Source organism: Opisthorchis viverrini (genome assembly GCF_000715545.1).
Source record: "Opisthorchis viverrini unplaced genomic scaffold opera_v5_309, whole genome shotgun sequence".
NCBI classification, from domain to species: domain Eukaryota; kingdom Metazoa; phylum Platyhelminthes; class Trematoda; order Opisthorchiida; family Opisthorchiidae; genus Opisthorchis; species Opisthorchis viverrini.
Genome location: NW_008751967.1, coordinates 411978 through 438514, shown reverse-complemented (window position 1 = coordinate 438514; position 26537 = coordinate 411978). Strand labels below are relative to the sequence as shown.

Here is a 26537-nt window from a genome sequence, read left to right as displayed (position 1 = left end):
CAATGGTTCAACACAATACCTACCCTCGCATATCCAGTTGCGGCGGTCTTTGCGTTACCAAAGGCGAGCAGCCGAATGCGGTAAGAGAGCGAGAGGGTAGTTAGTTCAATTACAGTGCTTGCATCGTACATTGTTGTCTATGACGGAAAACATATAGCAAAGGGAATCCAACGTACGAGGAAAACCCCATTGCTGACCCGCTTGCACAAGAGTAAGTATACTGGAGGCAGATAAGCAGACCAGTCATTCGGATTTGAAAACAGACTTCGAGAGTATCAGGGTTGTTAGTGAAGTCACAAAGAAGCTGCAACTGATCGTGATACAGTGTGAACAAAGTGGCTGGTCCAAGGACTGGGACCTGAGGAGAGTGTTCACTTTGATGTGGAGTAGGGTAGAAGAGAAAGGGAACACAGTGACGAACATAAATATTTTCGGGATCTCGTCATCAGGTCAGTACATATCTAATAGGTAAAATAGGAGCGAGGATTGGTTAGTGAAATGCAAAACGTGGAGACACGAACGATTGGTTTTCTGTAGAATCTAGTTGGATGCTGTGAGACAGTCAAAAGGACCGTCGAGTGACTTGGCCGGTTGATTCGTGTCACACGGCCAAGGCAGACTCAGCGTTCGTACGAAACGTTTTTGACAGTACAGTACTTGGTTTCGCAAGCGTATAGCGACTGCCTCGGCTGTAGTCAAGCAACGCCGTTGAATAGATACTGGCAGTCTATTTGGCACACGGTAAATGACATTAAGTGACTCATTTGGCATGACTACGTGCCCGGTGTCAATTAGGTGGGACGCAATAGAGATTCTGGCTGAACTGTTGAGGTTAATGGTATTCCAATACGAGAGGCGCTCGTGTATTCTCTTAGAAAGTTACCGTGTCGTGTGCCCAACATGCTCCGCTGAACAACAGCAGGCGAAAGAATACACAACCATATTCTGGGTGAGGACTGGCATCTTGTCTTTGAGGTTTAAGTTGAGCAAAGGGTTGGTTGTAAACCTAGACTATCGAGTTCCAGGTGGAAACGTCCGTTTATAACCAAGAATATGTCCAGCCGACCTATCCAACCGCCTATCATGACCATTGGAAAGAAGCCAATATACTTGAGTTTACAGTATAGAGGCGATTTGTTGGCGGATATAGTCAATCGCCGCTTGCATTTTTCGGATTGTTCTGAGAAAGTCGGTCATCATAGTCGATCGCCATAGGTAGCCAATTACAACAGACGCTGCTGAAACAGTCGATTTTGCGAGTAGTATTGATGACAAAAGTTCTACATGTCTGAAAATACCAGAATAGCCGATCATGCACGCATCATCGATCAAGGTTGAGACAGGAAAAGCAACGTTTGAGACCGTAGGTATTTAATTAGAGTACTCAATGCCCACGGATTCAAGGGCAAAGTGAGCCACGGTTTCCAGCTATATGAATCTGGTTCGCAACACTGTGCGGTGAATCATTTAATGCGGAATGCGCTCAATAGTACAGTGACTGTAATTTTACTCTGCAAAATCCCGTCTGGTGCTTCCAAAGATAATACCTGGGAAAATGTGATTAGATGGCACGGGATAGGAAACAACAAACAGGATTGAAGCGTTCTACCGTATGTTCCAGAGGTGTTACGCATCCGAAGGAACAGGACCAAGGCGGACCTCTACTGAAGCAGTCAAACGAAGCATATGATCAGATTTAATCAGTGTGTGCAGTCGACATGCGCATGCGGTCTCAGCAACCACCTAATGCACACGATCAGATACTGGTTGATTAGCATGACTAAAAGGCTGGACAATTTTGTCCGCCAGCAAATCAGTTATGCCTGCACAGTGGTGCCCAAAAGTCACTCGTCTACGGATTGATAAGCTTATGCGCATGTATTTGGATTCCCAGGTTCGATCCCCATGGGTACAAAAAGTGACTGCTCTTCATGATAACGCGGACTTGTTGACTGACAATTTAAGATGTAAAAGACACTTCAAATTACACATTACACACATTACAGATTAACTGATGAGAATCAATCTCACCTTGATACGCACGCCCTCTTCGTGCGACTTCTCGGTAATCCTGGGATGCGTCTGATGAAGAGGACGAGGAAAGCGATGAGACGGTAGAAGTTGGAGAAACTGAGTGTGAATCACCTGCCAATGGTAGTTCATCGACTGCTGGTCCAAGATCAATGCACCAAGACTGCGGGCGTTGAGCTGCCTCACAGTGGTTGGAGATTTGGTTTTCATAAAGTTTGAGGCTGTCAGTCACTACAAAGTCTTTGGACCTCGAGGCGGCACGAGTGCAAGGCAACTGAACACGGAAGTATTGTTCTTGTTTTACCTGTTTCTTCGGCGGATGTAGTGCTTTCAAACTAGTTAGCGTAGGGTTGGGAGACGGTTTTCCACTGGAAGGCACAATTACTGGTGAAATTCCAAATACGTTATTGTGGCTACAACCAGGCGAGGACCGACGGCCAGATATCGAACAGTCTGGAGGCGGAGTTATTCTGGTTTGGTGGTGAGTACCATGACTTGTGGCAGAGCAACTGGCTTTTGCAGAACCTAGTCCTCCGGAGGATGGCGAATTTGGCATGATAGTATCGCTCTGCTGACCAACAAAAATAAATGATCCACTACGATCTAGCGAGGAACCCGTTCTCGATGAACGAGTAATACCACTAGCTGTCCGTCTACTTGGCCGCACATCAAGTTTAATTGTATGACTTTGAAGGCTCTCACACGAACCTGATGAATGTAAAATATATGCTTGCCTTCTATCTGCAACGTTAGACGCAACGAGTCGAAGCTCACGAGCATTTGAAGTACTCACCACGAAGCCACATCCTTTGGACGCCGAAATACGCACGGCAGTTTGGCCGATCGCAACTTCTGACTCGACTGGGGGTAGTGGTGGACGAGCACTTGAGATGCTGTTCGTGCGATAAAAAACGCACCTAGAACAAGATGTAGACTGAGCAGGATGGTTAGACGTCGCGGTATGTACCTGGTTGATACAAGGCGGACAGACTGCAGTATCAACTACGGCAAATGGGACAGCTGACACAGAACCCGAGTGAGGGGTAAAGAATACGGAATCAACCGCGATCGGTACTCTCGTGGTAAACCCTGACGGGGGAGCAATTCCACTAGTATGAACGGCCTGCGTGCCGATGCACGCGCTAAAGCGCCGACTGGGGTCGTTCCATCTGGATGTGACCGCCTCATTCAATGATGGCGTGTGGACGCGCTCCGGTGAGTCACGCATAGAGAGCGTGCTACCTGGCCAACCAACAGCATCGTGGCTAGCTCCACCAATCGTTGTCGCAACGGTCTTTGTTGGAGGGGGTAGAGCGAAGGCAGTTATTGATCCGCCATCGCGTCTAACAATTAAGCTGTCGCGCGCCAAATGACGACCTGGCCAATCAGAATATACTTGGTCTGCTGGGTGGGTACGGCAGATGGTATCGTATCCAACGTTTACCTCCAGCGATCGACGTCTGACTATGAAGTCTTTTAGGTTTCCTTCAGTTTGTTTTGGACTGCCCGCTTCCTCTTGGCTGCTACAAGACAGCTGTAAGATCACAGGTCTGAAGGTATGCGTAATTTCAGATTCCGAAGATAACTTTCCACCTTTAGAATTAGGCTTTCCAACGCTGATTTGGTGGACGGATCTCGTTACTCCAACTCTCTGGTTTTCCGTTTGGGACATCTATTGTGATTTCATGTGTGATGTATATCCAAGATTAAAGGTCATACGATCTGCGCAGGTGCTTCTCCCCATCTTCCAAGATCGGCACTGTCCCTGTACCCGCTCCATTCAATTAAAATAGTGTGCCTAATTCTAACCCACGCACCTCGGGTTTTCCATTCCACTTCATCGACCACCTGCGATGTATAGCGGACAGGCAGGCAGCCCACTCACAGCCGTTCGTCCTTCTTCCAATAGGAAAGCACAGCTGCTGGCACTGATTTGCAAGTGCACATCAAAGGTGGAAAGCAAGGAAGAAAGAGTGGGATATCGTGGTGACCAGGGCAGACAGAGTTAAAAGTTGATTTACAGTCTGCAGTGATCGGTTAAGCGCGAGAGATGGGAATACCGATGAGGTACCCTTCAGTTTTTTTAGCTATTCTTGTCATGTTGGCTCCACTCTTTTATTTGCCGCAAGGTGAAAAGTGCACCAGGTTTATCACATTTGCAGTGCATAGTTGCGCTACAGAACCAAGGCTGTCTGGACTGACAGTTAGCAGTTAAGACTCACTGAGGACTCGGAACGACATAGAAGCATCATCATAAAATTTCTGCAGTACAATTTCTACTTCTCAAACTTCACGAAAACCAGCTGGCGCCAAATCTAAGGGAGAACTGTATTACGGTGTCACATATATGAATTTCTCAACCATCATGAGTTTATCGGGGTTTCGTACTGAAAATTAGAGGAGAGATGAGATGAGTGTACAGAATGTGGAAGTCAGATAAATGGAGTACGGAATTTCGTTTTTGTCCAGTGTATTAAATCCATGCCCACGTAGGCAAAGGGATTATGATGAGGCACGAGTTTGGGACTAATGCAGTAGGAAGGACAGTTTTCGAGGCTACAGATATTGGGTAAGGGCCGTCTTGGTCCGTCGCTTCATTTCTACAGCAGAGTTACCTGCCAGCCCGAAGAATCAGTGCCGCATACAATTGTCGCGGACTCAACCACTGGTCGATCGATTCCCTTATCGTGAACCTCATCCAAACGAAACTAACTAATCACCTGGTTTTTCTTGAATGTCTAACTTCGTCGGAGTCAAAAGAAGCTTAGTGAAACGCACATCTCCAGTTATAAAACGAGGCAGGTGAGTGCATTCGTTTGGGCACGGGAGATAGTGAAAAAAGGATAGAGGTAGTTTGTATGTGGTCGAATAACGCTGGATTAGGATTTGGAATGACCTGGACGGAGTCTTAAGTTTACATGTTACAAGTTTTGATTCTGAAGTCGTGTATTTCCTGAAAATCGAACCTTTGTTCTGGCAAAAATGTGCGAAAAAGCGCTTGAATACTGATCGAGATTTTGTGTTTAGCGAAGTGGGAAGCAGAATCTTGTTGTGCAATGACACAAATCCGGTTAATTTTGCAAAGAAATTCGATCGTTGTGATTAGGTTGCTATTTTATTGGAATCAGTTTGGTTCGCAAGCACCAGGTTTCATAACCGCATCAGACTGTACGATTGTAGAAAGTGGTGGGACATCTGTGGTTACGACCAGTACATACATGTTCGATGGCAGAATATGGCGCACGTTCATTACCTAATAGCTGACCTCAAGTACGAAACAAATGAGTGAATAAATATGCATTATGCTGGAGCAAGTAACTCCAAATAGTCTTTGTAGTAAAGTTTAGGTTAAAGGATGCTCACGGGAAATGCTAACCGCTAAATGGCCGCTTGGAACTAGCTGTTTCAAACATTCTGGTGAGTGTTTAGAGCTTTACGAGGCAAATGGGGAAATTTGTTAAGAATATGCACTCCGCTTTTTCAATAGTAAGCAAAAATTTGCGATCAAACCATGCCGCAGTAGAGTCCGTGCGATTCATTTTTTATTGCGAAATACTTGTATGAAACCATCCATTGCGCAAATGAATATACGATGGGAAACCATACTTAAACTTTCACAACCGTTGGTTTTCCGAAAATTTCCGTATGCTCACATGTTTCCTCACTGCGAGTATGCGACTCGTACTCAGTAACCCCAATACCTTGGGCATGGAAATTTTAAGTTGTGGTATTTCACTCTGTAGGCGAAACCAATCTATATTGAAAATCCGAGTGCTTCTCTGCTTTTCAACGCATTTACAGGGTGAAATCTACACCTAAATTCCCAAATCTCACACCACCAACAACTTATGACTATCCACGCTTCGCCTCTAAACCGTTGACGTGACGCTTTCTGGTATATGTTGCAGAATGCCAAATTAAACGAACAACTTCCATGCACCAAACGGAGACGGATCTCAATTCCTCGCTTCAGAGCAGATTCTGAACTCATTAACAAACGATATTTTGACAGGATGACACACACTTGTCTCAGACCATAAAGCAAAAGTAGAGGGTTTGAAATGAAAACGTTTTTACAACGACGGTCTGTTGACATGCCGTTTTCTTCTGACTACTGCTTCTTGTGCAGCTATTTACTCAACTAATTATTCAGCTACAGCTTTGCGGAGTGCAAGCGGTGTTATTTGATATGCCCGTGTGCATGACTCAACCCAGACTGAAATACAAAACAGATAGCTAGGATCTATGTGTCGTGCCAGGTAGTCGTAAATAGACTCAACATCCCAAAAACCCAAACTGCTCTGCAGATATAAGCGAACTTTGAGGCTCGAAAACTAAAAATCGTGAAGAGGGGTCGTTATTGACCAGGCTGACAAGGTATCGACAAAACGTTTCCATGGGACATGGACCACCATTAGCGTCAAATTTCATGCCCTTAACTAGCTTCAACTCTTAATTCCCGATTGGCTTGACGGTCTTGTTGGCACCGAATTTGTCGCTCGTGCTGTGACTCACTGAATTCCACAAATTTCAACGCTAGATTTTTCGGCTTTTATACAACTTTTGTTTTTCAAATAATTGTGTTCATCTCTAATCAGTTTCCTACAGTTCATTGATCTTTCTCCCGAAACGAACAAACTTTTTACTCAAGTAGCAAAATACGAAGAAAGGGGGCCTTAATTCTGAGATGAGTGAAGTATATCCTGGGTCACCGAATAAAACCAAGATGTTGTCTTAAGGAGGGTCGTTGCATGGCTGAGTAAGAGCATTTGCACCAGTCAAATGGCGATACGTATGTGTGCCGTGACGACCCCTATGGTAATCATAGTCCTGGTAGGTAATTTTCTGCTCTCATTATACGGTGCGTTAGGTACTTCTGTATTTGAAAATACCTCTGGGCTTTCATAACATTCACTTCTCAACTGTCCAGACGAAGGGCACAAAAGAACAACGACAACAACATGTGAAATCCATGCAAATTCCTCAAGTGGTTCTAGTATCTATCCAGTTTACTGGACGTACTGATTGTTCTGGGAATTAAACGGACCACTCAGTTTGTGTACGCATGAGTTCCATGAAATGCGAAGTGCACCCAGTGTAGGTTTTGCGTATCACTTTCATAGATTGAGAGTAATATCCTCACAATGGATTGCTTGTACTTGATCGAAAATCGCCGTACTCGCTGAATAGTACTTTTAGCATGCATCATTAATCATTTAATTACTTTGTTGAACTAATCGCATGCAGATGATAAGGGTACATCTATGGTCTGGCTTCTTAAGACGAAATGAAGACCAGATACAGCCTCGGACGAAGCACCACGAAGTGACTGAAGGTAGATTGCATGGAGCACAGTGTATTCCTACGCAGCACATATACATATATGTACACATACATACAATACCGTGCTTCTATACTATGAACGCTATACTTCCAGTATACAACCGCATATCGTAAAGGATGCCGGCACTCATTCACATATAGCTAGTTGGCTTATCAACCTGCCTAATGGCAGGTTGTTTCCATAAAATTAGATGGGCTGCCAAGTAGTGTAACAAAAGTGAATACCGGGAAGCGAGTAGTAATCTTGGTCCACGTGGCCAGTCTGAATTGATTCACCTAATGCAGAGATTCATAAATTGGCTGAGAAAACAAGATTTGTATTCCTATGATTCTGGAGGACTTAGGAGTCTGCGTTTTACTGTATGAAAGTTCAAGCTTAAACGACTTGCTTCGTCAGGTCCCATCTGCCACGGTTTCGCGAAATCCCCCGCTGCGCTGATTTTTAACATGCTACTAGTAGTCCGTTAGTAGGTGGGAAAGTTGCTGCATCCAGGTGCACTGCATGGGCTCCGTCCCGACTGGAACAATGAATGAGGAACACTTGGATCGAAAATGATACTGGAGATTGATTTGTATCACAGTCGCCTTAACCGTAAAGTACGGAACCTTTTGGAAAAAGGCAGTGTTGTACCACATTAATAATTGTGGCTTCAGGATAGTCACCAAGAGTTGGTATCTCGATGGCAAACGAATTGAATGAAAACATCTTCCTGATAACTAGACGCAAATGACTGACTGTAGGTTACCTTCATTTTAACATTGGAATCATCCAAACCAACGGGTAAAAACGAATCTTGCTGAACATTACTGACCTACGTGTTCCATTTAGAAGCGTTTCCATGGGTTGGTTTCCTACAATCAATAGGCAATATCCTGGAGGACTAACTCATAATCAACTGTTTCACAGGGCGTACACAGAGTTTGAGAGTATGGGCTGGAAAAGAAACCCACCAAACTGCAAATATTTCATACCAGACCAAAGAAACTCAATTATGGAATCGAAGGTCGCGCTGGTCCAGCGTTAATGTTACGTAATATGGAAAGATAGAACAATATTTCACAAGAATATCAAGAGATTGATAGAAATTCTTGAAAGATAGTGGTCCATCGTTTAACGAAATCAGTACATGCAGTAAAAACTCCGGAGAATAAGGGAATGAAACAGGTGGGCATCAGATAAACGCTGAATACAGTGGATTCACTGATGCGGAATCCAACATACCACTTGTGTGCTACACACTACAAATTAAGATGTTAGTGTTACATCGTAACGAAACATCGATGAGAAGCGCTGGGACACCATCAATATGCATGAGTCGACGTGCGACAACAGTATAGTTAGTCGTGTCGAGGCCACCCCGAAGTTCACGGAGGAGTTGCTTCTGCAGCAGAGAACAAAATTGAAATTGTGGTCAACAGAAATGGAAGGTAACCCACCAGAATTTTAAGAATGTTTTCTTAGAGAATCGTTGTAGATTTTTTAACAATGTACTTCAGAGAAGCACACCCGACGATAAATGGAAAAATAAGACTCGATCTAAACGAGTGAACAATAATCATCATAACTGACCAAAACACTAGGGAACACTGGTGTTCATCTGAATAAAGGAAAGGAAAAAATATGGCAGGCAGAAGGACCCAGGGCCAGCCCACAACAAACATCCTGGATAGAAGCCGACAGCGTGAGCTCCACTGAAATCAATTAACCGCCATGTAGTTCAGCGTCTCAGGTCACCATCTTGAAAGGTGAACAGCAACAAGACCCAAACTTTTCGCAACACTCTTTATTCCCTTCTTCAATGTCGAATTCTGTTCATGTCTAGGTTTCTGCCAGTCTGAGTTGGGGGAAGAAAGCAACGCTCTTATCGACAGGAAATAAATCAGCATGAGAACTCTTGAAAACCCTCAAAGCCGTTGAATGCTCCAAGTTCACTGTCCATGGCTACGTTGCCGTTGAGAATCCGTTTGAGCAACTGCAGGTGGCCAACTGGATTGATCTTGAAAGTGTTCAACCTAACAATTCAGGGCTATTCTCTCTTTAGAGATAAGTAAGCTTTTTTGATCCATCAAACTTCTTGATTCATGCTAATGCACTTTCTAACCTCAAGTCTGACAGTTCGTTGAGTGGCATTGTACTGCTGATCAGGAGGAATATGTGGCCGAGCGCTGAACAATCCTAGTGTTCTTTGAGATCCAGTTGGTTGCGCTGCTCCACAAGCGGAGCGCCCACCATCTTGCGGGGTTGCAGATAGTACTTCCCAGTAAGAGTCAGCATCGGAAGATATCTTCTCCGAAAGTGACTTCGGTGGGTGGTTTTGGTACGCTTCCTCCAAATTAGGGTCCAAGTGTCTCTCAAAGATCAGGTCATGTGTGCGCATCATGAAGATGCGAATTGCCACGGAAATGGTTGGTAAGGGCGAGTGGGTGTTATGATCAAACTTTTAACAACTCATACTCATCCGATAGAAATCTACCGATGGAGGACACTATTGTCCCAGTTGTTCTCATGAAACGGCTTGATGATGGCCTTTGTTAGCATTGTTGCGCGGTTTTTCAGTCCCATGGCTTCTGGGTTCAACATAGCGACTCGAGTGTTGTCATGCTTGTGGGTTACAGTGAGCTGTGTTGGTCAATGGCGTGCGAAATCAGTCGGTTGCGTACGCGACACTCAATGAACATACCAAAGACTACTGTCCTGATCGGCTAGCAGGTATCAGTAGCCATGGTGAAATCGATATGTTAGGTGATATGCCTACTGTAGAACCAAGCATAGTCACAATAAATGTAACAAAAAACCATCCGTCCACGACATCAATGCTACGGAACCTCAAGTTCAATTCAGTTCAGTTCAGATAAGACCCCGCATTCAAGTCATAGGTTTTTATCATTGTAGCACGCTTTAGTTCAGACGTGATTCGGAGAAAAGGGTACGGTGAGACACCGTCGTTCACTAACGGGTAACGTCACGTCAACCCAAGGTGTCTAAGGTGGAAGGGAGGTAAACGAACCTTGAAGTTCTTGGCGTTTACTTCGTCAGTATTGGTTATTTAATATGATGCAACCACTCAGGTGAGCAACATGCCCACTAACTCTAGTGGTTCTGATGCTTCGGTAGTGCACTCACCGAGTCTCATAACAGCACTTTGAACTTTGTAGGGGGAAAGCATACACCAAATTACATGACAACACTGATTATATGGCTTACATTTTATATGAACGGAATTTGAACCAGATAACTTAATGTCACCCGCATACTCAAGGTCTTTGAGATCTTTCCGGGGAGAAGCTCACTCCAGAAGTAGAAGACATAGCGAGTTTTTTTATTAATTAATTCGACTGATAAGGAACAACCCTGATGATGAACATTAACGTCAGTGACGAGCTCAGGAAAATATTCTATGAACTCTCAGGTGCCCCGTGTTGTTGGGATGCAGGTATTTGAGACGTGTGATGAAGATGTTCGGAACACATTTGAATGGCTGACATCGTCACAACGCAGTACGATCAACTGAGATGGGGGTTGGTTTTTGTCTAGAAAAAAATATCGCCCCGCTATGTGTGGCGGCGTTCGGAATGCATTCATCACCTAAATGGAATCGTACATGGTTTTCACGACTAATGCTGGTGAGCACTGACTACCGGCCTAGGAGGATACCTGTTGAAAACTTAGAGGAGATGGTTTTTAGACTGATACTTATACGATTCTCACACACAAATCTAGAACTTTTTTAAAAGATAAGGACAGTGGATACCTAGCAGTTGTTTGGTAGTTCACTGAGCTACCAAATGCTTCACATAAGATTTTCATTTTGTGAAACAGTCCTTCACCTGCACCCTCAAACAAGACAGGGGAAGGCAAACAAGACCGCGTACTTTGTTCCTCATTAAAAGTTTGATTTCATTGTCTTCGTATTCTGCTAAAACTGAGCGATTCACGTTCGACTGTGAAGCTGGTGAGGTGCTGCCAGTTATGCCTAGGCACAAGAGACCAGTTAAACCGTTCTCCGAACTGTTCCGCTTATCAAAGCAGCACCCGGGACAAAATATTCAGTCATCCTTCTCTGACCGATGGCTTTCTTGGCCCAGCATTAAGGATAGTTCGGGAGGAGATCGACCGTGGTAATTTCTACTGTTTGGATTTCTCTTAGCCATCTCTCCTATCGATCAGTCTTCAGATTTCGGCTCAAACGCCGTTTCAGAGATCCTGCTGCATCGTTCTCAGTCAGAGACATGGACCGGTCGAACTGGGCTGCGGTTATGTTCTGTGACGCATAGAGTCAAACGCCGATTTCATACCGTTGCAGCACGAAGTTCGCAGGGATTCTGCCAGACCAAGCCTCCTCAGATCTCATATTCGACATAATACCACTGAGACCACAGGGCATCGAATATGAATCCCCCGATACGCGGCGATTAAACCGTTAGTGAGTGGAGCCGCGCTGGACTGTGTTCAGAGGTATCATCGTAGTATGAGTGCTTCGGAGGCACAGAACACATCAATTTCGAGGGAAAAGTATCTAAGTGAAGTCTGGTAGCCTATGTGACAAAGTGTGTGGGTATTAAACGCTACTACTACGTTGGAAAGATGCCTTGCTTTTAGTAGTGATTTTTCTGGGTATATCGAAAAAACTGACACTGAATTTAGATGTTTAAAAGCAGACATAATAGCAGGTGCAGTTAGCAGAGTTGAAACCGATAAATTAAAGAAAAGCCTCTACTTCTACGCTGATTGATCAGGTTGTCCAGAGTAAAGAGCCTTTGAGCCCTCTATTCTGCAAGGCGTGGCGTTGAAACCAGTTAGTCGTTCCTTGGGATTCGCTGCTTAAACTTGCTTTGAGCTGTTTAATTGGTCGTCCTCAGATTTTTCATCACATTATGTATGGTATAGGGTTAAACATACTACCTCTGATATAAAGACTTAACATATTTGTCATATCCCAGGTGTCAGCGTAAATCAACGATGGGACTGACGGAGTGCACAGATGGTTTTCTAAACTGAATAGACAGTGCTCTGGTTTGGATTATTAGAATAATCAGGCTGAATTCGTGATGAAGAAGGAACTCAACAGAGCATCGTTCAGCTGTAGCACCCTCTCGGTGCCTAAGTTCCATGCTTCCAGAAGGAAGCACGAGGGCTGAGATGCTGCCAAGCCTAGACAGGAAAAGTCAAGAGGCATAGGTCGGGTCTGAAACACGGACCATGCGGTCAGTAAATTCCCGCTCTAACCACTGAGCATAGGTCTGAAAGTAGAATTATTATCTCATACTACAGCAGGATGAGGCAGAACATGCCTGCTATAAACGTTTATACAGTAGACCACACCAGTGCGGTACCATTCGCTCTTAAGTGGCATTCGAAGGCAGAATAATCCACCTTTCCAACCCAAGGGTGCGCCTACGGTTTATAAGATGAACGTATTGTTCTCATTCAAAATGCGTAATGTTGTCAAACTATCCCAACCATCTTTTCAATATTTACCTAGTCAAACAAGATGAAAAGACCCGATTGTACTGGTTAACTCATGGATAACCTGGAAAGATGAGCTGAGACCTGGTGCGTCCGTATCTGCAGAAAATATAGGAGGAAAAGTTCTGCGGTTTTATTATTTTCTGACAACAGTTTAACCCTTACAGTGGTTACCTTCAACAGATTTAGTTTAGTTGAGCGGTACCTTGTGACTTATTTTCAAAAGAACTGCACGATCTGCATTTTATTTTGGAGGGACAAGAACACCTCACTTCTCATGACTTGATCAGCTAAGTACCTGATATCCAGATGGATCGGTAGTTGAGGCGCGAAACTATTGGTCGGAAGGTGTATTGAAAACCCAACCCCAACTTTTCGATCAGCCCCAATTAAGTTTGCACAATGTAATAGTACTGAATCTTTCGTGAATTTTTCAAGCTGCACGAACACTGAAAGGGTGTTACGGCTAATTTTTATTATTCATCTGAGTACCTAGATCGTTACAAGTGAATCAAGGCCGCAAACCCGAGCAATTAAGCGATTCGGTTTAGCAATACTTTGTAGTGTTTTCAACGTCGACTGGACCCAGAACCATCAGACCCACAATCCGGGACACATGTAATACTCCATAACAATACACGTAGGGTTTAGGACCAATCCTCTGTATAGGAAGTTTAGTTAAGCCTTTAATTCAATCCCAGGAAATCACACCAATCGTAAGCCATAGGCTTTGTCTTGGTTTTCGAAGGTCCTGGTACACGCAACTTCTCTGACATCAAACCGTTTATAAAACTGACCGAAACTCCTAGAAAAGGCCACTTCACGCCTTTCTTGGATGCTGGACGGTTAGTCCCCAAGTTCTTACCAACTTTATTTCGTAATGAGCTGTTGAAAAGTTCTCGATAATTTTGTAAATAGTATAATATAAAAAATGCTCCGGTATCTTAAATATCGTTCTGCTTAAAGCATTGGATGGCCTTCCTGCAGTACATCTGGTTAGAGAATCTGACAAACAAGATTTCGTTAACACAGTTCTAATTTGCAGATAAATATTTGACTCCACAAACGATCAGCATCATATGAAGGAAAAATCCTTTAATTCGACAGTCAGTTAATTTACGCATGGACGTCCACAAGAGGACAGAACTAAAAGTAATGACTCGCTTAAGGTGAGTCAAAAATGAATACCAGAGATGCGGATACTGTCAGATTAATACAAAGTGGCCGAATGTGTTTGGACGCATATCCTAAACAATACTACACAGAACGGTTCTGAAAGTTGAGGTTTTCAGGTGCAGAGCAGGAAACAGGTACAACGCCAATGTGACGAAAATTTTACGCTTGCCGCTATTCGGGTACCAAGTCACAGCTAAAAAGAATCGCGCAGACGGGTTTCGGAAAGGTCTAAAAGTACTGGCATGACGCGGCCAGGCACACGCATTATTCAAACACTACCAAGCGACTTGGAGTAGGCCTATTTCACACAAGTGGATTGTTTTCACCATGAGCTCATGTGCTCAATATAGAGATAAAAGTGGGTCAGAAATGCTGTCAACTCGCTTTATCTTTTTGCTAGGTCGAGCCAAACACATGGAACACATGTGATCACAACACTGCTTGAGTCTTTTGGGGTTCAGTTGAGCATATCAACAAAATAATTACGTCGTGCAAAAGTCACTGGGCGCTGGCAAGCAATGAAACACAAAAAGAGGGCTTTCTAATATAGACATCATACAAGGATTAGTGTACAACGATCAACTAACCACTTCTGGATTTGAGTATGTCTTCACATCACGACTGTGTCTGATATCGTTGTGTATGATACGAAAAGCTTTGAAGCCGTAGGTTACGTTTGAGGGTGTATTGATCTGGAGTAAAGTAAGAGTAAAGAGTCTGCTGTATAGCTGAAGGGTGAAGGTCGTCTGCGATAGGTTGGTGAAAGAAAATGCGGTAAAAGGATTCATTCAAAATTCTAGACTGGAAACAAAAAAGCTAAGATCCCTCAAAGATCCCAGATTTTTAAAAGCACCACACTCAACACGATCCGATCTAAGGCAACTGTTTTTTGTGAGAAGGCAGGTTTCGAGTACTTTCGTATCACCACTGGTGAATGGCGTCTCAGTTCTGTCCACTCAGATAATATATATACCAATAGTGTTCAGGACTGTGGCAGAATAAGCGTTGTTCATTTGGTAATCAGAGTTCCAGATGTTGCCGCGCGCTATTCCAATCAAAGGGACTTCGATTAAGGCTGTAACGAATTAAAACGTTTAAAATACATGAAGTACAATCGTACTTCGTACTTTGACACAATTTTACCGACCCCCTGTTGAGCGACTGGTCCAATATGTCGTGCGTTAGTTTTTCGGATGCTTGATTTAGCTGTGTTAAAATTACACCTAAAAGCGCACAACGTATGTTAACGCAGAAAACTCAGAAACACTCAATAGAAGTGACTTCTTCGCTTGACCCGAAATGAACTAGAGGGTGAACTGTAAAGATCTCACTCCATCCTGGACACGACATAGGCAGCTTGTTGTTGATGAAATACATGGTAGGTTTCTTTAATAAAAACTAGGGGACGTACACAACCAACGAAGTGCACTGCGAGATACAGTAAATTTCCAATTAATGTTGACTCTAGTCAACAAGTACGTTGATGCTCAAGTTTTCTCGGATACGCAACAGCCACTTTGACCCATTTTGTCTCAAGTCATTTTTCATCATAATTGCCACCATCACCATCATCATCTTTTTCATTCTCCAACTGTAAAAACCGCACACTTTCCGTTAGGAGGTTACAGATGTCACAGTTTCATTCGCCGATGGTTTAGGGAGGTGAGGTAAAACTGAAACTTGCCGTAATTCTATTCCTCTTATGTAGCCCGGGATCTTGTCGATAGGTCTCTGGTGATAAATCAGCAAGAGTAGTGATTTTTCAACATTGCATGAATGACTGACCTTGAAGGTTAATGCATGCAAGTGACGAACTAAGAGTACGCACAGTAAATAAATTCATCTTTGGACGCTGGCATGCATTCGGTGTTTTGTTAGAATTCGTGAGGGACACTGAATGCACGCAATGAATTGATTAGTACAATCAACTAATTAAGTCACCAGTAAATCGCAATCAAGATTTCTTTCTGTAAGCGAAGCCCACTTGTGCCAAGGAGCACTGTACAGTATTTCCACACATAATGACCGTCATCAACAGTGCTCATCTAACGAATATACGGGAAGAACTGAACTAGCGACGTCCTAGCTAGTAGTCGAAGGTTAAGCCGTTTGGCCGCAAGCGGCTGACTTACAATCCAACTAACTCTCACTCATAGAGGATAAACAGCCACTCATCCTTCATTCACGGAATTCACATCACGGGGTCACGTGTCTGGAGTTCACAGCGTTCCTATTCATTTTCGCTAGCTTTGATATTTCCTCGAAAGTGAATATCCCCAAAAGACCACCCCACGAGAGTCCAGGCAAAATGAAATTGTATCATTTGGAAGGGCGCCCCCTCGTAGCTCCTTTAACGTGTCCGCTTCAGTTCCAGTATGCTATTTAATTTAGTAGAGCCATCTCGTCCCACTTTTACATATGACCGCATAAAATGTAAACCTTGACGAGTCAAGTACCAACTGAACCAGTTTTTGCCACTTTCTCAAGCGTGCTATGACACAGTCATGAGTGTACTTACTGAGAGACCCGAACGAAGAACTCGTAAACGGAATTCATCGTCTTCCCAGCCCCAGCCCCAAAATGAATTAGAAAATCCATTAACTTGATTAAAGTGCTCACGACGAATTACGACGACTCCACCAAAATAATTCTTCACCCAATAGTATCGAGGATGAATAGTGGCCGGAATAAGATGTACAGGACCCGTTTCAGGTGGCCATGAGTACGACAAGGCCGGATCAAGGGGAAGAAGATCAACGTCATGTAACACGAGGTAGTCAGTCTGGGGAAACAAATAGCGCTCGAAGCCAACTTGTTTATGTATTCCATCTGTGGTATACAGCTTCAAAAGAACACCTTTTGATTCGGCTTCCAGAGACTCCTGCACACCAACGTTCAGTAAAGCGGCTCTGTTGAATCTGAAGATGGTAAAACCAGAGTTTGCATCAGGAATAGGCGACGAACATCAGGTAAAGAAGTAACACTGAGAAAGAATAGACAGAAAATTGTGTAACCTAAGGGGCGTTTCTCAACAGTCACTAGCGACTAGGTGATAATACAAGGGCGTGAATTCCAGGGTTTGCGCGGGGATATGAAAGAACAGAAAACTTACTGTATGCCACAACAAATGTTCAGCACAATGTAGTCTATGAGGAACTACCGTAGGGCTTATACCATACCTACAGAAAAATCCGGGGACTACGCCTATCTTATAAGTCTCAGACAGGAAAATCTGGTGATGGAGTGTGGGCGGATTTCGATCAATCTTACCATACTAATTACAGAGACAAAAGTTTTGCTCTACTTCCGTTGACACGTAATAGATCAGTCTTCGTAAATCATCACCCGGAATAAATACGCCTTCTAATGCTCATCAGCGAATGATCATACGGTCATGCTTCAAGTGTCAGTGGGAAATTGGGAACTGCTAGCCATGCACGTTGTATTAATAAAAATTCGTTTATCAAGCAAAAAAACGACGCACTCTGACTATTGCTTAGTAATGAAAAATTTGATGAATGAGAAATGCACACACACCGACTAACACTATCGGGTTACCAATCTCGTACTTCTTACTTGACAGTGTGTGATGAGAGCTATCCTGGAATCCAGACAAACGGAGTCGAATAGTACCGTTGGGTGGGTATGGAGGTCTAAAGCAGCTATTCATTGACAGATACTCCGCAGCCTAGACCGGCATAGAACACCGTATGATTTCCCCGCATCAAGTAATCCTAGTGGCATCTGACAACAACCGCATGCTTGAGATACTAAGTTATGTTTCATGTACACTGTCTAATCCACCACACATGGGAATCAGAGTTCAGAGATTGAGCATCAACTTTATCTTCGTCTGGTAGAGTGGTAGAGGCTCATTTGTGTTAATGGCTTTACTGGAAGTACAGAAATCAACCTGAATAAAGCAGACGCATTGCAGTATTACTGAGAAATCTAAGACAATATAAAGTATGTTAGTCCGCCTATTAGTACCATGAAAAAGTCAAGGCTGTATTTGAGAGGGGATAATGGCACGGAGGATAACAATCCTGTTGGGAAGTCTGGTAATCGTGTGGCGGAATAATATGGGAAGCGATCGTGCACTCGTATCATGATACCACTGTCGAAGCCTGAACAACAGTATATTATATTGCCAGTGGCTTGCAATAGTTCAGCCATGCAGCGTAGTGAAACCAATAACGCACAAGACAGTAGGTGCTATAGAAACCAACCACCCGGTGAATGGCACTCATGACATGCAAGTGTGGTAACAGTTGGTAGTGTAAGGAATTTTGGATTTTCCAATTGAGAGTTCGTCCTGTAAACGAAGCCAATAAACGCTGAAAAACCGAGAAGCACTGCACGGCCGTGAATCATCAACAGTGTGAATCTCAAGAAACTCAAGGGAGTTTCGAACTCAAGATCTCCCGGCTAATAATTTGAATACTTAGCCGTTCGGATACAAACGGCTCGTCCTCAATGTGATCAGCTCGCCACTCACCCTTCAATCACAGAAATAACATCAAGTGGTCACAAGTGTCGACTGGCTCCTCGAGTGACGACCTATCAGATGGAAACGTATTCTTCCCACGAGCTACCTATAGATTGTTGGTGCTGTGAGGAAATTTTGTGATTTTTAGTGGAGATTTCGTGCCATAAGTCCTGTAAGCTGCAACCGAGACGCCGGACCGACCAAATCAGAAATCAGATGGAATCCTTGAAACTGAACTCGCGGGAGTCATATGTTGGTGTCAGGGACGTTGGATTCCTGGGAATAACTCAACAGATCATCTGGAACTTACTGGTATCCAAAGTTCCATGAAAATCAGGAAGGTCGCCGATTCTACGGGCCAGAGAAGCCAGCTACTGGTTGGACGTTCAAGCAGCCAATCAGCGACGAATGACGATGTTCGGGTGCTCAGACGTGACCTAGAAGCGATGCCAACTAATCACTCAACATCGACTGGACAGCCCCTATTCAAGGTTGAAGGTGCACTTTAAACACCACAAAACGAGTGCAATTTTGCACTCGCTTGTTCACAGTAAAGCTGTTGTGTTCTTGCTGGGTGCCTTTTCCGTCACTACGGTTCTGGATTAACGCATCTGTTCAGGTGACAGTCTAGTCAGTCCTGCCAGACAAATCGAACTTTTCCATGTAACGTCGATATGGCAAGAAACCTTTTAGATACTGTCACATTGCTCGACATTGTTGCGTGTCTCTCTGGATTTTATGGGTCACACGATCGAACAAACCTTCACGTCTATCGACCACAACAGTAACCGATGTGACAGAAACGGTAGTAAACAATGGACTGACGAGCCATTAGTATCTAGGAAGAAAAAACATCCAAGTACGCTTGCTTAACCTATTGGCATATTCATATTATTGTTTTGGGTCTTTCGGTGCGAGATGGTACCGTAATCTCCTGTTTGCTCTTACAACAGTATCGTTATGATTAAATCCAAAAATGTCATACCATCAGCGGAAGTGATTTTCAAGAACCTAGAAATGTCTGCCACAAGATATCCAATAAACAGACCAATTCTTCTGGTGACGTGGCTGGTCGCAAATTGGGTATGCCTTCCAGACCTCAGGCACTCATGTATGTTGTCTGATGCATCTTATAATGCACGGAAGTCGCTCAAACTTTGGTGCGCACGTGCAGATGAGTTGCATTTTCGAACGACATTTGGAGCATTTTTCAGTCTTAATTGACGGAAGGCCTGGTGTGATTTCCACCGTGGACTTCTGAAGTGTGGTCCATAGTGAGTGTAGAACCTGGTCCATTATGTGCTTCGATTATTCTGTCCGACCCAGGCTGCTGCGCAATCGCACTAATCGCCACAAAGCATCCGTTCTTTTCGTGTGTGCTGTCACGTAAAATATGAGTTGGATGTTTGAATGTAAAGGTCGCACGGATGGACCATCCGCCAAGTTAGGTTTACCTACCTTAAGAGGTTGTATGTATTTTCAAAATGAGGGACAAACATATTCCCAGTGAGGATCAGTGAGACATGATAGCGTGTTGTTGGTGCACGTCTGTGGAATCTGATCCCGTCAGTCCATATGCCTACGCATTGTTGAAAAGTGAAGCTGAGTGACAATGCGAAAAACGACACAATAACCAGGTTTAGAATGATTGACTGCAGCATAGGAAGGACACAAGTTGGTGTCCAAAGGATTGCAGTACAGAAGTGTGTGTTGTCTGAATGGTAAAATCACGATAGTTGCTTCGCATAGAGATTCGATTGGGGGTTGACAATGCCCCCTTTAAATCACTAGACGATCGCGCTAACAACCGGTATGTACGTACCAGTGTCGAGTGGTCTATCCGTTCTCAGTGAATATTTTGGTCACCAATGGGATCACCCAAATGTCCAGAAAAATATTTTGACCGATGGTGAACCACCTTAATATACAACTGAGTACCTCATCAAATAGAAACCAGAAGTATGAAGGAACAACTATATCGACAAACGGAAAGACAACTTACCGATGGGAAAGCTAATTATCACAGTGACCGTAAGGGGGATTGCACAAGTCAAACGAGCACCAAAACCATTTTACACGAATGTACCCACAACTATCATCGAATCTGAATATTTTACATTCGCCTTCCAGCTTGTGAAGGAGTCTCACAAGCTGGAAGTGGATCGCTGTCTGTTTATCGTGTTTGCCTAAGCCCCAACTGACTGTAGCTCCGACGCCGTTAGGTACAGGTTTTATGACGCCCTAAACGCCCCGCTGCGGCGAGCTAAAAACTCGGATGTAGAAGTAGTTGCCGGAGATTTGAATTCGCCAGTGGGTAGGTTAAGCGTATCTGATACTCAGTTAGGATTTCGACATGGATTGGACTCGGTAAGTACGGACAATGGTGAATAATCTGCTTCCGTTGTGTGCTGACCACAGGTTGTTTCTATGCAGCACCAACTTCCGAAATAGTCGGAGTCGTCTGCACGCGTGGTTTGCTCCAACGATAGGCCAGCCACGAACTTTGTTAAGAGGACTGCCTCTAAACGTGCCGGTGGCGAGCTCAACTCGATCACAGTGCCATCAGTTAAGGATGGCGCCGATCAATAACAGACAGCCGGTCAGTTTAGAGCACATATGTGGATTCTGACCACGCACTAGTCTGGAGTCACTTCCACCTTCGTTTTCCAAGGCCGCGTAAGGTGCGAAAAAATCACCTGGCAACTGAAAGACTGGCAGATTCGGATGTTGGCTGAACTGATCATAGTCGTCCGCCAGAGTCTCTTCCAAATGCTCCATTATATGTTAATTCATACTGGTACGAGACTGCCACCTCTTGGCATTGTGCTGTGAATTTCGCTTGTGACACGGCGCTACTAGGCTCACTCAAGCACTGGATATCAGACCGAAGAGTGGCACTGCTTAAATCTCGGAGAAATATCCCAGCCGATGCCGGACATAACTTGACGCGACGAATTATCGGACCTCAAGTGAAAGCGAGCGTGCGAACTGACCGTGAAGTCTGGTGGACACAGAAAGCCAAGGAAATGGAAGAGGCCCAGAAAGCCGGTAATGTCCGAAGGTTATTGCAGTTGATCCGTGCGACGGGCTCCCGGAAACCTCCTGTGAGCCAAACGATCAAGAACCAGAAGGAAGTAACCATCTTGAATAAAGAAGAACGCCTCGACCGGTGGGGCGAATGCTTGGGACAACAGTTATCGCGGCCATAAGCTGCCACTCATCTGGAGCGCACAGATGACGTAGAACCCTGGACGGTAACGTGGACGGACTCGTAGGTTTATGCCTGCATATGTTCCCTCAAGCGCCCCCAACCTTACGGTCCGGATGACCTCCCATCCACATTTTTCAAAGACGGCGTTGAAGTCCTCAATCAGAGCTTGTCTGACTTGTTCGCTTGCAGTTGGAAAGAGAAGACCGTCCAAGACAACTTGGAGGGTGGGATGAGTCGGTGATGGTGCCCATTTTCAAAAAATGAGCTCGTAGTGAGTGTGGTAACCACAAGTTGTAAGGATTCTGGTGGCACCACTTGTGCTTCGTCGCCTCACGGTGGCTTTTGAGATACTGACCCGAGAGCAGCGAGAGGAATTCCGGTCTGGTAGGGATTATGTTGACTATATCTTCACACTCCTTCAGGTGCTAGAACAACGCCATACGTACAAGCGACCCAAAATTCTAGTATTCCTGAATTTCGAAAGCGCATTCGACGCCGTTGATCGGTCTGTTCCTCTTGACGCCCTTGCCCACCAAGGAATGCACCGGAAGTTTGTGAACATAATAAGCTCTTTGTATTCTCGGACGTTTGGATGTGAAATCAAGAGACAAACGATGGAAGATCTTCAAAAACCCGGGTGTTCAAATATCCTGTGAAGAAAACCTTGTCCATCTGGAGTACGCAGAACATGTGGTCCTTGCCTTCGAAGAGGAGAAGGCGCAGGTGTTTTTTGATGAACCGACCAGTCATCACGTCCTTTGGTATGCACTTTGCACCCGCAAAGTGTAAGATCATGCTCGTGGACAAGCAGTCACTGAACACAACTCAGGGAGAGGCACTGGAAGTTGTGGAGCGTTTTATGTATCTTGGAAGTTTTATTAGTTCTGATTGTAGTGTGACAGATGAGGTGAATGCACGAATCTGCAAGGCTCGGGCCGCGTTCGCTAACTTGAGACACCTATGGCGTCAGAATGGTTTATTCCTGAATGTGAAGGGACGTGCATCAAACTAGTGTGGGTTGTATTTCTGTATGGCTGTGAGACTTTACTCGTTCGAGCAGCGGAACTGAGACGTCTTCAGGTGTTCGACAATCGTTGTCTCAGAACCATAGCTCGTATGGGTTGGTGTCTGCGAATCCGTAACGAGGCAGTTAGAAAGTGCGTTTTCGGTTGTGCAACGGGTACTTCCATTGAAGAATGTGTCCAGCACCAGAAGCTGCGTTGGTTGGGACATGTGTTGCGTATGGCGAAAATATTGCTGTTTTTCATGCCACACTAAGAGTGGCAAAAACGGAGGTGGCCAATCCTTGAGCTGGCAGAGGGGTATGAAAGAGATAACGAAACGTTTGGGTGCTGTCAGTGCTACTCGACCACCAGGAAGTGGGCTGCATGATTCAGTGTGCCTGGTTGGTGACGCTGCAAGATATGGCTGCTAATCGATGTCAATAGCGTTCGTGTTGTCAGTTTCCATCCAGTGTCTCGCAGTGAAGCGTTTCGGAATGATTATGGTAAGATAGTACTTAGTCGTTACTGTGTTCAAGTTCATTGTTTTCTTCATAGTAAGGCTTTCAAATAAGTCGTGGTTTTACGTCATGGTGTCATGCTGTCCATGATGATGATGATGATGATGATGAACACAGTCGATGTATGCAAATTTCTGTAGAATCACCCGGCATAACGCTCGATAGAAATGCATTCACTTAGGAATGTAACACATGCAATTTGACCTTAGGTCGACGTGATTTGGAAAGACCTTGTACAACCTCATTACTGGGGACGGATTTCTACCTTTGTTCGAGTTTTCCCAAATCACGTACACCCAAGATCAATGATGTTATCCGCCTAAGAGGTAGACTCGCAGAGGAAATTTGTTCCTACCGAGCGCTACTCGGAATTTTACGTCGTTATGAGCTCAAACCGACTGCACAAAACCTGAGACGAATGGTGATGTTGTCACAAACCTACTGGTTATGCATTAATTTACCTCGTCGTCAAATTATTGAGCCTCTATTTTCGAATCAAATTCTAAAAATGCAGTAAATCAGTTGCGTGAAAAAACAAAAGTCAAACAGACGAGAAAAACGAGAAATACATTTCCTGGAAAGAAAGTGCACTAAATTTCGCACCAAATTTGCTATCAACCTGTCCAACATGGCCATGAATAAACTACAGGAATCTCTATCCGTTGGAATAAAATTCCGCATACCACAGCGCACTGCTCAACGAATAAACATTCGGACGAGGTGCGAATATTTGTAAAAGTAGATCAAACCACTGGGGACCACATCCACTGATTGGTCGACCTGATTCATCAGTATGAATGGGCATCAATCAGGCAGTCCTGTTTACTCAGTAGAACAGTAAGTCCGACAACAGCAACAACTTCGGAACAATGACCAACTCGTTATCTCGCCACCGGATAAAGGATCTGACACAGTTCTACCAAACTGACAGATTACAGAGAGATGATGCACATCTTATCAGATACCACCGAGTTCTTGTTTGATAACGAGCAGATTGATGCGATACAGAAAAAGGGGCGCATAACCAGTAGTCATCCTAAAGAATTAAATATAGTTTCATAGACCAACACACTCAACTGTTTGAAACCAGCAGGTCTAACTAGGGCACGCGCGTACGGATGTCCAAAAACGCATGAATCTCCTGTGCCACTGCGTCCGATACCTTTCCTGTCCGGATCTCCTCACCATAGATCTAACCAATTGCCCGTTGACACAATTGAACCAGTGAGATCCAATTTGGCTGCTTATAGTCTCAAAGTCCTCCTTCAACAAACTACGTGAATTCCAATCCCATCCAAAAAGGATCCCGCTGTTTTACTCGCCAGAACAAATGCGATCTATCAACTCGATTGTATCTTCGGAGCTAGATACATCGATAAAACCCCGAATCACTTGAGAAATTAATAGGGAAGCAGTACTGAGGAGGCTTACCACAGCAGAGTTGTACTGTCCCAAATTCATCGCCGCTAAACATCTATAAGATAGTGGTTACACTGTAGAATCAACAATAGCTTTGAAAATGTAGTTACGGACTACAGACAATTGTTTTCAAGGAAAAGGGACCACGACTTTAGCACTGCTTGCATAACACATTGAGTACAATAATAATACTTCGATACTTGTGCGTTTGTATTAGCAACGTCAGATAACTATTCCATTTCATTCTACTCGTATGAGCGGCAACATCAGGGTTAGGTACGTTCAAAAAGACGGCCAACAAACGGTAAGAATTACTCGATTCGAAAACGATCGACATAAGTTCAAGATTCAAAAATAATAGATCGCTATGAAGCCATCTGCTTTAGATAGCACCTAGCAGTGATACGGTATGACTTGAGGTAAAGGTCACAACTCTGTAAACAAGACACCTAAAGGCGAATACTATTCATGGGAAGCGTTAAACAACAGTAAAACTTACCTGAAGGTATCAACCTGATTAACTACATAGAACGAATGTGATACGCCTTGACTGCTTAGAAACTCCGCTAGATGCGGTAACAGATTATGCAACTCCGTAAAACGTTCCCTAAACGGTATAATCACAGCTAAACGATGGCTGACAGGAGAAAAGTGAAGATTTAGGGGTGGCACACAAAGGCCAGACTTGACTGGGAGCAAAAATGGTGTTGAATTACAATCGAGATGTGATCCGGTGACACAGGTGAATCGATCAATTCTACTGAGGAAGTAAAAAAAGGTAATTGACAGTAGAAGCAACAGCAGCATATATCTTTTTCTCCAGCGCATCCGAAAATAATGAAGCTGCATTTGTGTGAGGGATTCCAAGCGTCAACTGGCCATACATTTGTCACCACGTAGATATCCATCATTTATTTTGTTTCGCTGGCCGTTATTCTTTTGTAGAGTAAGACCATGGCGACATGCTGAAGAAGGACGGTACATCCTGGGGACAAAAACCGAAGAAGCTGGGACGAATCAGGTTGTTGACGCTTCAGTTACGATTTGAAGAGAACAATCACTTCACTGGGTTAGCAACGGTCAGGATGATATGGTAAATGGTATTGCTACAACGAGAAATGAGAACAAATGATGTGGCAACTGAAAAGAAGTGGGCTGGAAGACGCAAAGGTTTATAAGTCTTGTGCAAAACAGTTACAAACGAGAGATTCGGTTGCTTTTAGTTGAGTCTACCGTCAAAATGAAATTCGTGTGCAAATGTGAGTATTCGGTGAAGCGATGACCTACTTCTTAGAAATCAAGTGTTCAACTGGAGAGGTGGCACAACGCTGTTCAGAGTCTAAATCCAGTATGATGGTTAGTCAACTTCAAATAACCATCAATGAGTATTGAGTCAAAACACAATGTCAAGCAGAGCCATCGATGAAGCGAGACATCATGAGGGTATACTTATATCGGCACGGTTGGTGGTGAATGACAACGTAGTGAACTTGTTAAGACATATTTTGCTGGTTGACATCTGCAGTGGATCCGTGCGTAGGCAGAAATCATGAGTAGAAAGAGTCTACCTACCTATGTATGTTGAGGCTAATGCAGAAATGCGACTGACTGCCGATATCCGCTCTTAGAAAGAGGTCTCAGTTCGAAAATCGAGAATCATACTGAGATGTTCTGCCTTATATGGGAATGAACTGCGCGAAAACGAACTTCAGCAATAATTACTTTGCAGAAGGTATACTGACGGACACAAACAATTTTACTGGTACAAGGAATCCTGTTTTTAAGGTCAGTAACCACAAAGTCGCAAATAAGGTGGAATACAACGAACGGTTTGGTTAAAACCACCTCCTCTCGCGCGATATAATTTCCTATGGTCCCT

At 44.1% G+C, this 26537-nt stretch overlaps 1 protein-coding gene across 1 annotated transcript; it reads right to left on the bottom strand.

Moving 5' to 3' along the window:
* Nucleotides 1-25765, bottom strand: T265_14975 (hypothetical protein; the record flags this gene model as incomplete). Its single annotated transcript, XM_009176045.1, is given in 8 exon segments — nt 1-137; nt 152-358; nt 2000-3565; nt 7533-7636; nt 8615-8756; nt 14605-14709; nt 16536-16935; nt 25158-25765. Coding segments are annotated over 8 exon segments (3009 nt in total), but the record flags the coding sequence as incomplete, so codon positions are not given.
* Nucleotides 25766-26537: the final 772 nt, after the last annotated feature.